Genomic DNA, 13,594 nt, shown 5'->3' with positions numbered 1-13,594 from the left:
CAAGAGCAGGGCTAGGGAATGGTGCAGCTACTAACCAGCTCTCCTGCCCAAACTCAGCAATGTGGAGCCACATCAGTGAAGGCTTATGTGGCTGCTGTAGCCCTCCCAAGCTGCACTTCTCCATACCCATTATGCATCACATCAAGATGCTCTGTGATTACTTACCATCACTTCCACCAGCTTGGTGATGCCATATTCTGTCACAGCCATGTCTGTCCTGCTGATAAATTTTATGTCTGAAATGAATATTAAGAACTGAATTCATCTGAATAAATTTTTAGCAGCAGCTATGAGAGACCAATTTCACATTACCCACTGCTCCAAGTCATCTTGGCAGTGGATCAGAAGACAGGAGCACAAGTAAAAGTAAGATTTGGAGCTGACTCACCTCTACATTACACCCATTTATGTCCATAAATGAACATGTGTTCTCTGAAAGCCTATTCTTCTCCTCTTTTTCCATAATGGAGAATGCCAAAGTTTTCTCATGTGCTATCTCTTGCCTGCCCCAATAAACTCAAAATAAGCAACAGCAAAAAAATCCCAAACCCAAAACAAAACCAAAAAACGCACAAGAAAATCTTCATATAGCGAAACTGGAACAGAACTGTATAGTTTTAGCCACGGCGCAGGTATACAAGAGGAGAGGCAATGCTACAGTACTTCAATCTGTATTGTCTATATAAAACATTTATTTTTAAGCTCTATAATGGTATTATAGAAATACATAGAATATTTTATAGTGTATTTAAGTGTACTCACTGTGAAAATAACACATTTAAGACAGGTATTCTTATGTCCAAATGTTTTAAATATATGCATTTCTTTGCCTTGCAGTATTATGTTACTTTGAAAAACAAAATATCAGTATTTTATTCCTTGCTCCTCGCCAGAATCTTCTCATTCGGATTTCCCTGGGTCATCTCAGGTGCTCACTGCTGTGGGATATTTTATAAAAACCACGAAAAGTTTGTAGATTTGTAGATTCCCTATATTTGCTTGCATTCGTGTCTAGTGCACATGGCTTGCCGTTCAATCCTCCACGTGCCTTCTTCGTAAGTACAGTGACATATAGTGCACTCATCAGTTTTCACCTCCCGGCCTGCTGGAATCACCAGGGTTTCTGCAAAGCAGTTCGGGCCTGAAAGAAGGAGAGAGTTCATTATGTGACACCAACACACACTGCAATCCAGCCTAGCACAGTCCTGGTCCTGGGCACGGAAAGCCTACAGCAAAGTGAGTAATGCTGGGCACATTACACAAACATGGGCATCATGCACAGGGCATAAGAGCAGCACAGAAAACAAGGAGCTGCCTGCCCAAGTGGCTGGATGTTTCTGGTATGCACTGTCCCTGCTCCCTGTGCAGGAAGGTGCAATAAAACCTTTCTGTGCAACATGCAGCTGTGACAGAGACCTGGGCACACCCTGATGGTGCAGATGAACACAGACTGAAGCTAGAGGAAATGCCAGCTGTTGATAATTCAACAGTGCTACTGTAAGCTACTAGAGAGTCGTTTATACATTTTATTACTTTTTTCCCACTGGAAGCAAGCATTTTACTTTCTGTAGTAATCATACTACCACATTAGTTTATCTTCCCTTTCATGAGAAAATAGTTTATTTCCAGCAGAGTGGAATAGCTTCAGCCCCTTCTGAATGAGGATACTTTTCATGTACAAAATGAAATATTCCATTTTATGTAAGTCAGTAAGTCTCCAAACACCTCTTTTCATAGTACACTGAAATAACTTCATTTCCAAGGATGAGGCAGGAGAAAAACCCACCAGCACAACATTCAGAAGACCAATCTGGTTCTTTCAAAAAGCAGAAGGCTGTGAGAGCTGGATTATCTACACTTCTGTCAAAAAAGAAGTCTACTTCTGCCTTGAAAATCCACATGCACTTACAGAGCAGCATTGAACTCTCCAACCATGTATCTATCCACTGTCATGCCCCCAGTGGAACCTGGCCTTTCCATTTAATGAGCACACACAGCAGCAGCTCAGGCACAGCCTGGCTGCTTCACAGCACTTTGGCACCACTGTCATCAGGGCAGGATTTGTCGGAGGCCAGGATACACTGATCTGATACTGCTGAAATTCTTAAAGGGTATGGATGCACAAAACACAGTCAAAGTTGACTGCCAGCCTGTTTCTCATACAAATAAATATATCCCACATGGGCTCAGTCTTCCATTGCTGAGTGTTTACTCCAAGACCTACACCAAAGAGCATAGCTTCTTCTTCTTCTTCTACATGTAGCCCACCTCCTGGGCTGTGCATTTTAAAGCAAAAACCAAATAGTGCACAAATCAGTTTTAACAGTTACCTCATTGAAACAGGTTATGTTTTTGTGTGCACACAACAGCCTGAAAACTAGATGCTAAATTTGCCATAAAGAAAGCCTCTCCTCACATAACAGTTACTTGTAGAAGAGACCTGCAAGACCTGCAGAAATTTACTTCCCCAAGTTGTACTCCTTCTTAATGCTCTTAATATTTAAGCCCATACTTTGTTTTCATAGAATCACAGACTGTAGAATCATTAAGGCTGGAAAAGACCTCTAAGGTAACTGAGTCCAGCTGTTAACCCAGCACCACTGTGTTCCACACTAAACCACATCCCCAGGTGCCACATCCACATACCTTTTGAACACTTCCATGGATAGTGATTCCACCACTTCCCTGGGCAGCCTATCCTAGTTTTGGAACTGACTGTTGACAATTATCTCCAACATGTGGCTTCTTCCACAATTTTGGGTGACTTCCTGCCCATCTGGATGCAGAAAGTGCAGCAAAATACAGCATATCTCATTTAAAATCAGCTGCTTTACTATCTTAATCTTACTGTGATACTTCTGCATTTTCAGTCCCTCCATCTGTACATGCAAAGTATTACTGAGCTGGAAACACTGGAAGGAGGACTTTTTGGGTGGAAGTAATGCTCCTGGGTCCCCACTGCACACTGGGAAATGCCCTGGGTTTCAACCAAGGTAAAGCAGAGTAAACTGTGATGTCCTTGGTGGAACATATTTGAATGCTGATCTGTACAATTCTGTTTCTCTAAAATACAGTATTCTTCTTGCAATTAATAAAGTTTCATCCCAAAATGAGTTCACCTGCACATTATGTAAATATACTTAAATGTTTTTTATGCTGGACTGTAACAGTCCCATGATTTACAAAGCTATATGATATAAAGAGTTAAAATATTAAAACCAGAATCTACTTTCCATGGAGAATTTGTATGAAAGCTACAAGACCACTTGAAATTTAAACACTCCTTAAAAGGCACCATAGGAAAAACAGTGATGTCAATCCCCTGTACAGGATTTATTTTATTCTGGAAAAGCAAATGTTATAGGTTATACTTGGTTATAAAACCAACTGGGGAATGAAGTAAAAACGGTGCAACACACCTAATATAATTCACTTGGATTCAGAATATAAATGCCTCCAGTCACAATTAGCAACACTTTAATGTCATGTGTGATGAGTCCTTTTTACACCAGAAAGTTATTTAATGTAAAGATTCAACAAGTTAGATCTCAACTGTTAAACTATTTTATATGGGGGTAAGTCATTGCTTTGGTAAATCTACAGAAGAACAGTAATCATTGACCTGAAAAAGGGACCTAAAAAAAATAAATGGCAGCAACAAATATTGTTTTAGTACCATGGAAGTTTTCCTTAGAAAACTGCCCATTTTCTGGCTCTGCATTTGCCCCCACTCATTACTGTAAGTGCAAATCTTATATCGTACTTAAGCTGACAACAGTCAGCTGGCATCCTTGACCTCACCTTTTTCTCTGCAATATCACACACAACATTGTGGGTAATGTTACAGAAAAGGTCATGAATGAACAGGCTGAACTGACTGGATTACTGCAACATCATCCACATAAATGTCAGTGCAATACAGTGTCCAAACAAGGGAAATTATTTCCACAACTCTTATCATTTCTCCAAAGTCTCAGACTTCTAGGGAAAATAACTCTGAGCTTCACCCCTACCCTCATTCAATTTTGAAGCTGTATGAGCTTGTCCTGGCTCTTGGTGTCCTGAGGCTCCTTTCCCACCAGGCAGGGAATGCTCCTCCCTTTCCTCTTCCTCCAAGGAGCAGACACAGAACACAGACTTACCTGGCTGGACTGATGAGACCAGCCTGCAGTGATGGGGTGTACATGGGACAGCACTGGTGGACCCTTGGTGAAGGGCTGCTCTGGTACTCCTGTGCCTCCAGAAGCCCTTCCCTGCCCCTGCCTGTCACACAGTCACAGAATATTTTAAGTTGGAAGAGACCCACAAGGATCATCAAGTCCAGTTAAAGAGACAATGATGATGAAGCCACTAAAGATTCGCTGCCTGTCTAAAAGGGCAGTAGGGAAACTGAGGAATTGAAGATTTTGAACAGACAGTGGGAAGGCCTGGAGGCACAGCAGGCACACAAAAGTTGGTTTTAAAAGTGTAAGAGTGCCTTTTCCTCAGTCTCCCTTTGAAGAGGGAGGTCCTCCACATTCAGGGAGGACGAGCTGTCCCGATGGCAAGGCACTCGCTGAAAGTACTGCTTTACTTAAAACTGGGCAGTTTACATTGATTGAGCAAGGTTTTCAAAAGTTGTTTTTTTTTTTTAATTTTTGAGTTTTTAAGTTTGCAAAATTACCTGACTTAGCTTACAAAAAGCATTTCCAAGTAAATTGGGGCTGCTCCAACCCCACAGCAGTGGTGGGCTTTCTCACTAAATTCTGCTGCTCCAGGAGCAGTGAATTTGTTCTCCTTGGTTTACAAAGGCGCTTGCCTGCTTTCTGAGCTCCTTTTTGGCTACACCACTACTCCGCCCAACTTCAGCACCTGGTACTTGCTCAGTGCAGTGCTGGCTTGTTTGCTCTGCATTATAAACCCCCTGGCCCCATCCCCAGCTGTGTACACTTACATAGCACTAAGGCAGTCAGTGGTGCTGCACTTCTTCACAGCAGATGAAGATCTTGCTGTATCACTCTTAAATCTGGCAGAAAATTCATTATGACATATTGTATCAATTCTGAGCGCAGCTTGAAATCTACCACGACACTCTTTGTTTTCCTAAAGTGTACAAGGGGTGCTGTCAGACTCCTCTCGAGCCATGCCATGCTGGTATCAGCACAGATTTCTTTCCCAGGGCTAAGGCACAGTTGCTGCCATTGCAGACACGTCTCAAAGCAGCAAGTTCAGTGTAAATCCTCAGTTCTCACACTGAGCAGCAGACTGGCACGCAGCTCTTGGCTTCCTTGCATCTGAAACAGTGAATCCTACCTTCCAAAAGCAACATTTTTACTGGGATCTTAAGAGCTAAGAAGCCAGATCTGGGTGGTTAATTCATTGAGTTATTATAAAGAGATCCTCATCTTGGAAACATTTAAAAACTAATAAAGTTTCAAAATATTATTGGGGTAAATGCTGCTGTTGTAATTTTTTTTTAATAATTTTACTGGTCCTGTGGAAAGTTTCCAACTGCTTATATGCTATGCTTCAGTGTTGACAAAGGCAACAATCTAATTAAAATGCAATTTTTTTTATCTCAGACAGAAACAGCTGATGCCAGTTCTCAGCAGAGAATGCCCAAGCCACTCACCTATAGAAGCACCTGTAACCTTGGCAACCTCAGAAGTGCCTCTCTGAAACTACTCCTCCCCTCCTTCCACAAAACCACAGCTGTATGTCACAGAGCTGTTCCTGTTTCCTCTTTCTCCTGTCCTTGCTGTTGTATGGGCACATGTTCCAATCAGTTACAAAATATGAGATACAGCAATTTGGTAAATCACTATTTAATCAACTGTTTTCATCACATGTTAAACCCAATCATGGACAAAGAAATCTGTTCAACTGCAAGTTAATGTCCTTGCCTGGAGAATAAGTAACAGTAGTTTTCTACCAATTAAAACTACAGTGACAACCTCTCTGTAATACAACACTTCGATGTAAGACTGCTTTGGGCTCTGGTTTGTATTAAACTTCCTCACAGCTGCCTCTCTAATAGCTCCTTGCAGCAAACAGGCCACTTCCAAGGCACCTGACAGCAGTCCCATCTACCCTGACAGTTCTCTGGCATTCATCACTGGCATCATTCATTCTGGCATTATTCATGTGGTATTAGAGCACTTTGTAAATTACATAACTTCAGTATTTAGCCTACCCCCCTTGGTTTTATTTACTCCTTTTTTCATTTTTCACAGAGACAGTTCCAATGGTTACAATGTGGAAAGAGAGGTCCTACACTTTGCCCTGGAAGTGTTGGGAACCATGACAGTATACAAGAATGAGCAGTGCTGGGTGAGATCAGAGGTCCACGTGCACGAGCAGGAGGCAGAAGGAGATGCATGGGGAAGCATACAAGAACGGAACAAGCACATGTCCAGCTTCCTGCACTGCCTTCATTGGATATTTGGTCAATGGCTCCTCCTTGCTGAGTTAGTGGAGTTAATGGATGGAGTTAAAAGGTTACTTAATGATTAACCTCTCCAACATCCTGCCAAACCAAATTCTGATAAACAGAATTTGGTTGCAAGGAGGTCCACAGCTATTGTGCACAGGGTAGAACCATTTTCTTTTGTTGTCCACCCACTACCTCAACTCGATATTTCAAAATCCTCATAGTGGAAGAGGTGGTAACAATCATCCCCACTTCTGTCATGCTGTCATGACCTATATCATGATTCCCTTCCATCCCATTACCTCACCAAAGGGTTGAAGAGGCCAGCTCTGCACCATCACTGTCCCTGCTGACCTCCCCCAGTTCTGCTACCCCTTTTTGGGGCTGTGAGGATCAGACCTGTGTACCATACACAAATTGTACAAACACCATGGATCCATACAGTAGCACAGTGATATTCCCTGTTTTGTTTCCTATTTTCCTCCCATTTCCTGACATTTGCCTTCCTGTTGTGACCACTGACGAAAAAGTTGAGCTGACATTTTCATTAAAGTTATGAATTTTACATCAGATAGAAATCTTACAGAAACAAGCTTCTGCAAGTGTCATGGCACTCAAGTAAAATCTGCTGCTGCCTGTGTTATGTTAAAGTTTGGCTGTCCAGAAATGCAACTTGACAGTCTACTATGTACCGCAGAAGTGTTTTTGTTGCTCAGTAGTTTCAGGAACATGCTGGAGAAAGCAAAGCCTCCCTCCCATCTCTCAGATCTTTCTGACGTTTTGAGACTTTCTCCATTGCAGATACCAAGGAGACTAATGAAACACTGAGCTGGAAAATGTAGACAACCACCTGCCTGCATTTCAAGCTGTCTACTGCTGCAGATGACCTGTGATGCCACAATACAAAGCCAAGGATGTTTTGGAAGTTACACTGAGGAGCTAGGACAACTGAGGACCAAACCACAGGCAGATGCTGGCTATGCCTGCCTCCCAGTGCACAGGAACACAAAGTCCCTTCTCACCTGCTTAGCTGTTTGAGATGGGTTTTGAAACGTGCTAATGTGGCATGGTGAGACATTAAAATAAGGCTGCTGTGCCACAGAAAGATCTCTGAGACACGGGCACTCTTTCCCTCATCCCTCTCAAACCTAATCACTTTCCCTAGAGATGGTATCAGTACCTGCTTTGTGTCCTTCCAATTTCTAATCTCTTCTAAGGGGTTTGTATCTCCCTGACTTGATTTTGTTTCCCTCTCACGTGGATGTGTGTGTGTATATATAATACATCTGTCTCCTGTGAAATGTCAGCTCAGAAGATAAAGCACAAACAGCAGCTGGCAAAAGGAGTCTGTGACCAGGATTACAGCAGACTCTCATTCTCTCACAAAAATAAGTTCATCCCCCCTGCTACTGTCATGGTTCTGACTTCTCCCAGTCCATCGAAATCTTTTTGTGATACTTGCCTCAGTATCTCTGGACACAACTGAACCAACCCCAAAAGAGAGTTTTCAACAGAAGAAGGATTCAGGTAAACCTAATTTTAAAAGCAATTTAAGACCCTGAAAAATCAGGTACTATTGCTATAGTTTATCAATGCTTTAAGATACTGGCAGTCAGAGAACCATGGCAGATATCCTAAATACTTCCTGTAAATGTCTGTATATATTTATGTATGACAAGGAAAAGCAGAATAAAAGTATATCCATTGTGTGATATTTCCTACCTGCTATGGGAAGTAACAAAAAAAGCTGTGGGTGCAATATTCAACCTTCCATGAAAGGATAATTTTTTTCATGCTACACAGAACTTTGGTGATTTTAACAATAATAAAATCCTTCCTTCTCTTAGGGCCATATTTTTTTAGATGCTTAGGGAAATGACAGATTGGAAGAAACAATTTCAAATAACATTTTGCCAACTAATTTAGAAGGATGTGTATAGAAGTGTCTGCTGTGACTGGACAGATAGAAGAGAGCCCAAGGAAGCTCTCTTCTATAACTAAACAAGGTGACCACGCCATCAGTGGCACTGCTGTGACAAAGTGGCTACCAAAGCTCTGGCACTTGCTGCAGCCTTGTGTGGGTGCATGGGCTTTAATCCAGAAGATAAACCAGCTGTAATCTACTTAAGAATTGGGTTTTAATGTTCTGCTGATGAGACTTCCAAGCCCTGTTTATGACCACATTCCCGTTGTTTTTCTTTTTCATTTATCACATGTGACAGCACCATTGATGAACATTTTATTCTGGCTCCAGTTCTAGAAATTGCAGTAGTGTCCAAAAAGACCCACAGAACATGAAACACCACAGCCACTGGACTTGATCCTTTTGACCACTGCTTCTTCCCAGCTCTGTTTCTCCATCACCTTGAACTTGTTGGTGATATTAACATCCCTGGAATGACAATGCAAAATACTACCAAAATCACTGACAATGCCAGTAGTACCACTACCAAAAAGGGCTGCACAGTTTTGCACAGATAGAAATGGCTTGCAGGAAGGGAACCGTCTGCAACCTGCCACTGCTGCTGTCACCTTAGATTTTCAGGTGTATCCAGTGAGCAGCATTTCAGTTTTTTGTGTACTGAATACAAAGAAGCAAAGGAACATCGAACACCACACAATCCAATACCACATGAGACAAATAGGAAGTCTTGAAGCATAAAAGGGCCAAATTAAACATGAGGTTTGACTGCCATAAAAATATACTGCATCAAACTACTTCCTTTATCAGAGAAAATACAGAAAGACTCAAATAGGCTACTTAAAATGACTTAATTACTTGTAAAAGGATATTGTATTCCACCCAGGAACAGCACCAATTAGACATGAGCTGAACATTGTGGGTATCTCACAGAAAATTACATAAACACTTAGAAGCTACAAGCTGTGTATTGATTTTAGGCTCAGCTTTCTTGCAGGTCTGTCACAACCCAGATGACTAGGAAATTAAAAACATCAGGCTTGAATGTATGGAGAAAAATCATGTCAGATACCTGAGATAACAAAAGAATCACAGAAACATGTATGTTGGAAAAGATCTCTAAGTTCATTTGGCCCATATGTTAACCAAGCACTGCCAGGTCTACCGCTAAACCACGTCCCCAGGTGGCACATCCACATGCCCAATCAATGCTTTCAGGCATGGTGACTCCACTGTTTCCTGGGCAGCCTGACCACCCCTTCTATAAAGAATTTTTTTAATATCCAGTCTAAATCTCCCCTGACACAACTTGAGGCCACTTCCTGTCACTTGCTGCTTGGGAGACGTGACCTGCACCTGGCTGCAACCTCCTTCCAGGTAGTTTTAGAGAGCAATAAGGTCTCCCCTGAGCCTCCTTTTCCCCTGGCTAAACAAACCCAGCTCCCTCGGCTGATCTTCATGGGAAATGTATTCCCTACATCAGCTCTACTGCCCCTCTCTGATGCTCCAGCACATCGATGTCCTCGTAGTGAGTGACCCAGAACTGGACACAGGATTCAAGGTGTGCCCCAATGCTGAGCCCTGGGAACACCAGTGTGACCAGCTGCCAGCTGGATGTAGCTCTATTCACCACCACTTGCTGGGTCTGCTCATCCAGCTGGTTTTTTACCAAGTGAACAGTGAACCAGTCCAAGCCACGAGCAGCCCATTTCTCCAGGAGAATGCTGTGGGACAAACAGGAGTTCTTGGGGGCTGGCACTCCTATCCCTGCTTACCATTGTCCCTGCCTGCTGGGCCCAGGCACAGCTGCAGAAAGCTGCCTGCCTGCACTCCCCTTAGCTCCCTCCCTGCTTCCCCCTGCACCAGCCACACTGGCCTGTGAGCCAGCCTGGCTAAAGCCAGCCTGGAAGAGAGGAGGGTGGTTTGGTCTGGGACACGAGCTGTGGTGCAGCATTCTGCAGAGATGCTGGCAATTGAGTGGAGCCCAGGGAGTGTGTGGGAGTAGCACTGGCTACTTGGAAATTGCTTCTGAAGCCCAGAGAGGGCACTTATGTCTAAGAAAACAAACTGAATCATTGCTAATTTTTCCCTCTGTTACAGAAACTGCAGAAGCATTTGAAGGCACTGCAAGGACTGGCAGCAGTGATGGGGCAGTCTGTGGGCTGCAGTGGAGTAAAATGCCTGTCTGCCCCAGTACTTGTAGCATGGGAATTTAAAAACCCTTCTGTTGAGGTTAGCAGGGCTAATCCTTCCCTTTCTTAAGCTGTTTATTAATCCCAGTGACCCTGCTGGGCTTGGCAGGATAACTGAGGGCCTGGTGAAAGATCTGCTCAGCACTAAGACATCTTCTTTGCACTGGGAAACATCAGCTTACTCTTCAGATTAAGCAAGCCATGTGAAACGCCTTTGTTGAAAGATCCTCAACAGGTTGTCCTAAAAACTGTTATAAGTTTAAAAAGATTCTGCTCTTCCAAAAGCATATGATACAGGCCTCAGAGATTTGCTGCAAACACTGTAATAAAAAACACATTTTAATTAGCCAAAACACTGCAGCACTGTGGGGCGGTAGTATCTATCAGTTAGACTAGTTAGGTCCTGAGAAGTGGTCAGTAATTTAGGCAAAATGCACAGTCAGGATTTTATATGTCCTGAAACACAGGCTAAATGCAGGATACTAATGAAGGATAAGATTTAGAGAATCTATTTTGAGAAAATCCCTAAAGCTTACAACTAAATCAAAAGCTAAAGTGGTACCAAAATATAGTATAATTCTGCTTTAGCAATGAAGCCAAATCTAAATCAGTGTATTTTTCCAGTCAGGCACTATAAATCACTGGGTATTGAGAATACCGTATGTGAGGATGATCAGTGGCTACCTACTAGTACAAGGAATCATTCAATTGAACCAACAAAACATCATCAGTCAAGCATCAGCCATTTTTCTCACCACATTTTAGAATAAACACACTGAATACAGTTAAACCAGTGGTTATCATTCTCACTGAGAATGATTTATATCAAAATCCTAAATGTATTATCATTCAAGTCCTGATAGACCGTCACAGCAAACAGTGACAATTCTCCCAATTATACAGTCCCCTTGCAAGTTTAGATATTTTATAAAGACTTGGTTTGACTTTTTGTTGTTATTTCGTGTTTTGTGCCATCATTACTGATCCTTCGGGTTTTTATTTTTTGTTTTAGTTATGAACTTAGGGGCTTGCATACACAGACAGATTTCTAGCCACTCTTCAGTAGAGTTGATTTATTCTGGTTGTATGTGCACAGATGTCCCTAACATGCCTTCCTCTAGGTAATCTGCTGCTGAAGTAATACACACCAATGAGAAAAAAGTGTTATCACTGAAGGAGCTGCAGTTTGGGATCTCAGACACCTGTGTAACCCTCTCATACAGACAAGCTGTGAGCACAGCTGACAGCTGCAGAAATAGGAAACAGAGGTTAAGGTTATAGTTTCTGCAGTAACAGAAATAAGTGGTCTGTGACATCTGAACTGCTCAGCTTTGTACTTGAGGACTTTGGCCCTATGGCATTTTCTTGATTGTATCTGTGATTTTGTGCTTATTTTATCCATTTCTTTTGAGTTACAAAAGGTAAGTACCTAGCTGAGACCAGCACAATTGTTATTTAAAGCACTAAAAAAATGAAACAGTTCCACAAAGGATATTCTTCAATATATACTGAAGACTGACCACCTTCTTTCCCTCTTCTACCTTTCTCATTTAGAACGTTTCCAATAATCTTCCTCCTAAAACCAGAAAAATAGTACCCCTTCTTACAGGAATAGAAATGTCAGGGATGTGTGCCAAAGAATGAAATACAACTGTCAGCATGCCATGCATCATTTAAAAACACAATGAATTCTAACAACGTCCTTTGCTGTGCATTGTTAGCTTCACTGACTGAAATAAAAAGCTGTCCTTGTGAAAAACAGGTGTAATGCATGGGAACCAGAAGAGGAAAATGAAGAACCTGTTTAGTCAAAATATTACCATATTAATTCTATAGGTGTGAAAATTTACAAAATATACAGTTGCAATTGATAATTGTTTTAATGTCATACTATTACTGTGTGAATATACCTGTAAAAAAATGAGTTTTTAAGTTTTCATAAGGAAAAAATTCCTTATCAGCTAGCTTTAAGATGCACCTAGGTTACTCCACAACTGAGAAAAATCACAGTATTTTAAAGAGCAAAAGAGAGGTTATGTTTTGCCCTCCATGCTACTCAATCAATAATTCCAGCTTTTTATCCCCTTTAACGATTTTCCCCTGGTGGTTAGGAAACACAGCCCTGACACAGCTTGCTTTGGAAAGACTGCATTTTGTACCTGTGGAGGAAGCTGAATTTAAAATCACAGGGAAATGTCTCTGTGAGAGCAGGCTCTTCCTGCCCCTGGTACCCCGGGCAGGGTTCCCTGAGCAGCCCTGCTCCCATGGGTGGCCAGGATGCAGTCTGGGAAAAGTTTGGCATCAATCCCTATTCCAGCACACTGCTTCTGGCCAGACACAGTTCTGGGCATAGGCACCCAGCTTTGCCACCTAAAAACGAGGGACCTGGTCCAAGCCAGCCACCCACGGAGTCCATATACAGAGGGAAAGGAAGAGGCACCTCTGGGGACAAATCCTTGTACATCCTGCAGGCAGGTGCTGCCACAGCTGCTCACTGGTCTGGGCTGCAGGCCGAGCCCTGCACCAGCACACAGGCATCCTCCTCACATTTCAGCCCCATTTCTCACATGGGCTCCTTGGATCACTCCCTTACCTCATCAAGGTCTTGCACAGAATACTGAGTGAGATGCTAAAACAATACAATTTGGATGAAAGAAATACTCAGGATAGGAAGGGGTGCATCAAATATTAGTTATTCTGTTGATCAGAAACTGTCAGCAAGTCAGAGCTGAAAATCTGAGACACCATTCCTGAGGAGAATTCACACACTCCACTTAGGACTATGTCTAAAGCCAGCTTTTAAGAAATATGACCAGGTATTATGAAAATCTAAATATATTAAGTTGCAACATGAAAATCCATCACTACCTGAAGTTTATTTCCTCTTACTTCCATTTGCATCACTCTCACACAACTCATGAACCAAAAACTAGCTAACAGGGGTGCTTTGGACAAGGAAGAGCAGGAAATCAGAAGAGGGAAGGGTAATTCATTGCAAATGCAAGAGATTAGGAAGCCATTGGTGTTGGAAGAAACCAAATCAGTGTGATTTCAAGCAGGAAGCAAAAAGGA

General features: G+C 42.3%; 1 protein-coding gene across 2 annotated transcripts in view; it reads right to left on the bottom strand.

Moving 5' to 3' along the window:
- Positions 1-663: 663 nt before the first annotated feature.
- Positions 664-13,594, bottom strand: part of VWC2 (von Willebrand factor C domain containing 2) — a 56,054-nt gene continuing 43,123 nt past the window's right edge. For both annotated transcript variants that reach the window (XM_071454719.1, XM_071454725.1), the window contains exon 4: positions 664-1,141. In XM_071454719.1, coding sequence (XP_071310820.1) covers positions 990-1,141 — 152 coding nt within the window. In that variant the 3' untranslated portion in view covers positions 664-989. The remainder of the gene's footprint in view (positions 1,142-13,594) is intronic.

The sequence above is a fragment of the Agelaius tricolor genome, unplaced genomic scaffold (genome assembly GCF_023055355.1).
Source record: "Agelaius tricolor isolate 1412-34295 unplaced genomic scaffold, bAgeTri1.0.p SCAF_2, whole genome shotgun sequence".
Taxonomy (NCBI): Eukaryota; Metazoa; Chordata; class Aves; order Passeriformes; family Icteridae; genus Agelaius; species Agelaius tricolor.
Note: the sequence above shows the minus strand (reverse complement) of the source record. Positions and strands in the feature narration are given on the sequence as shown.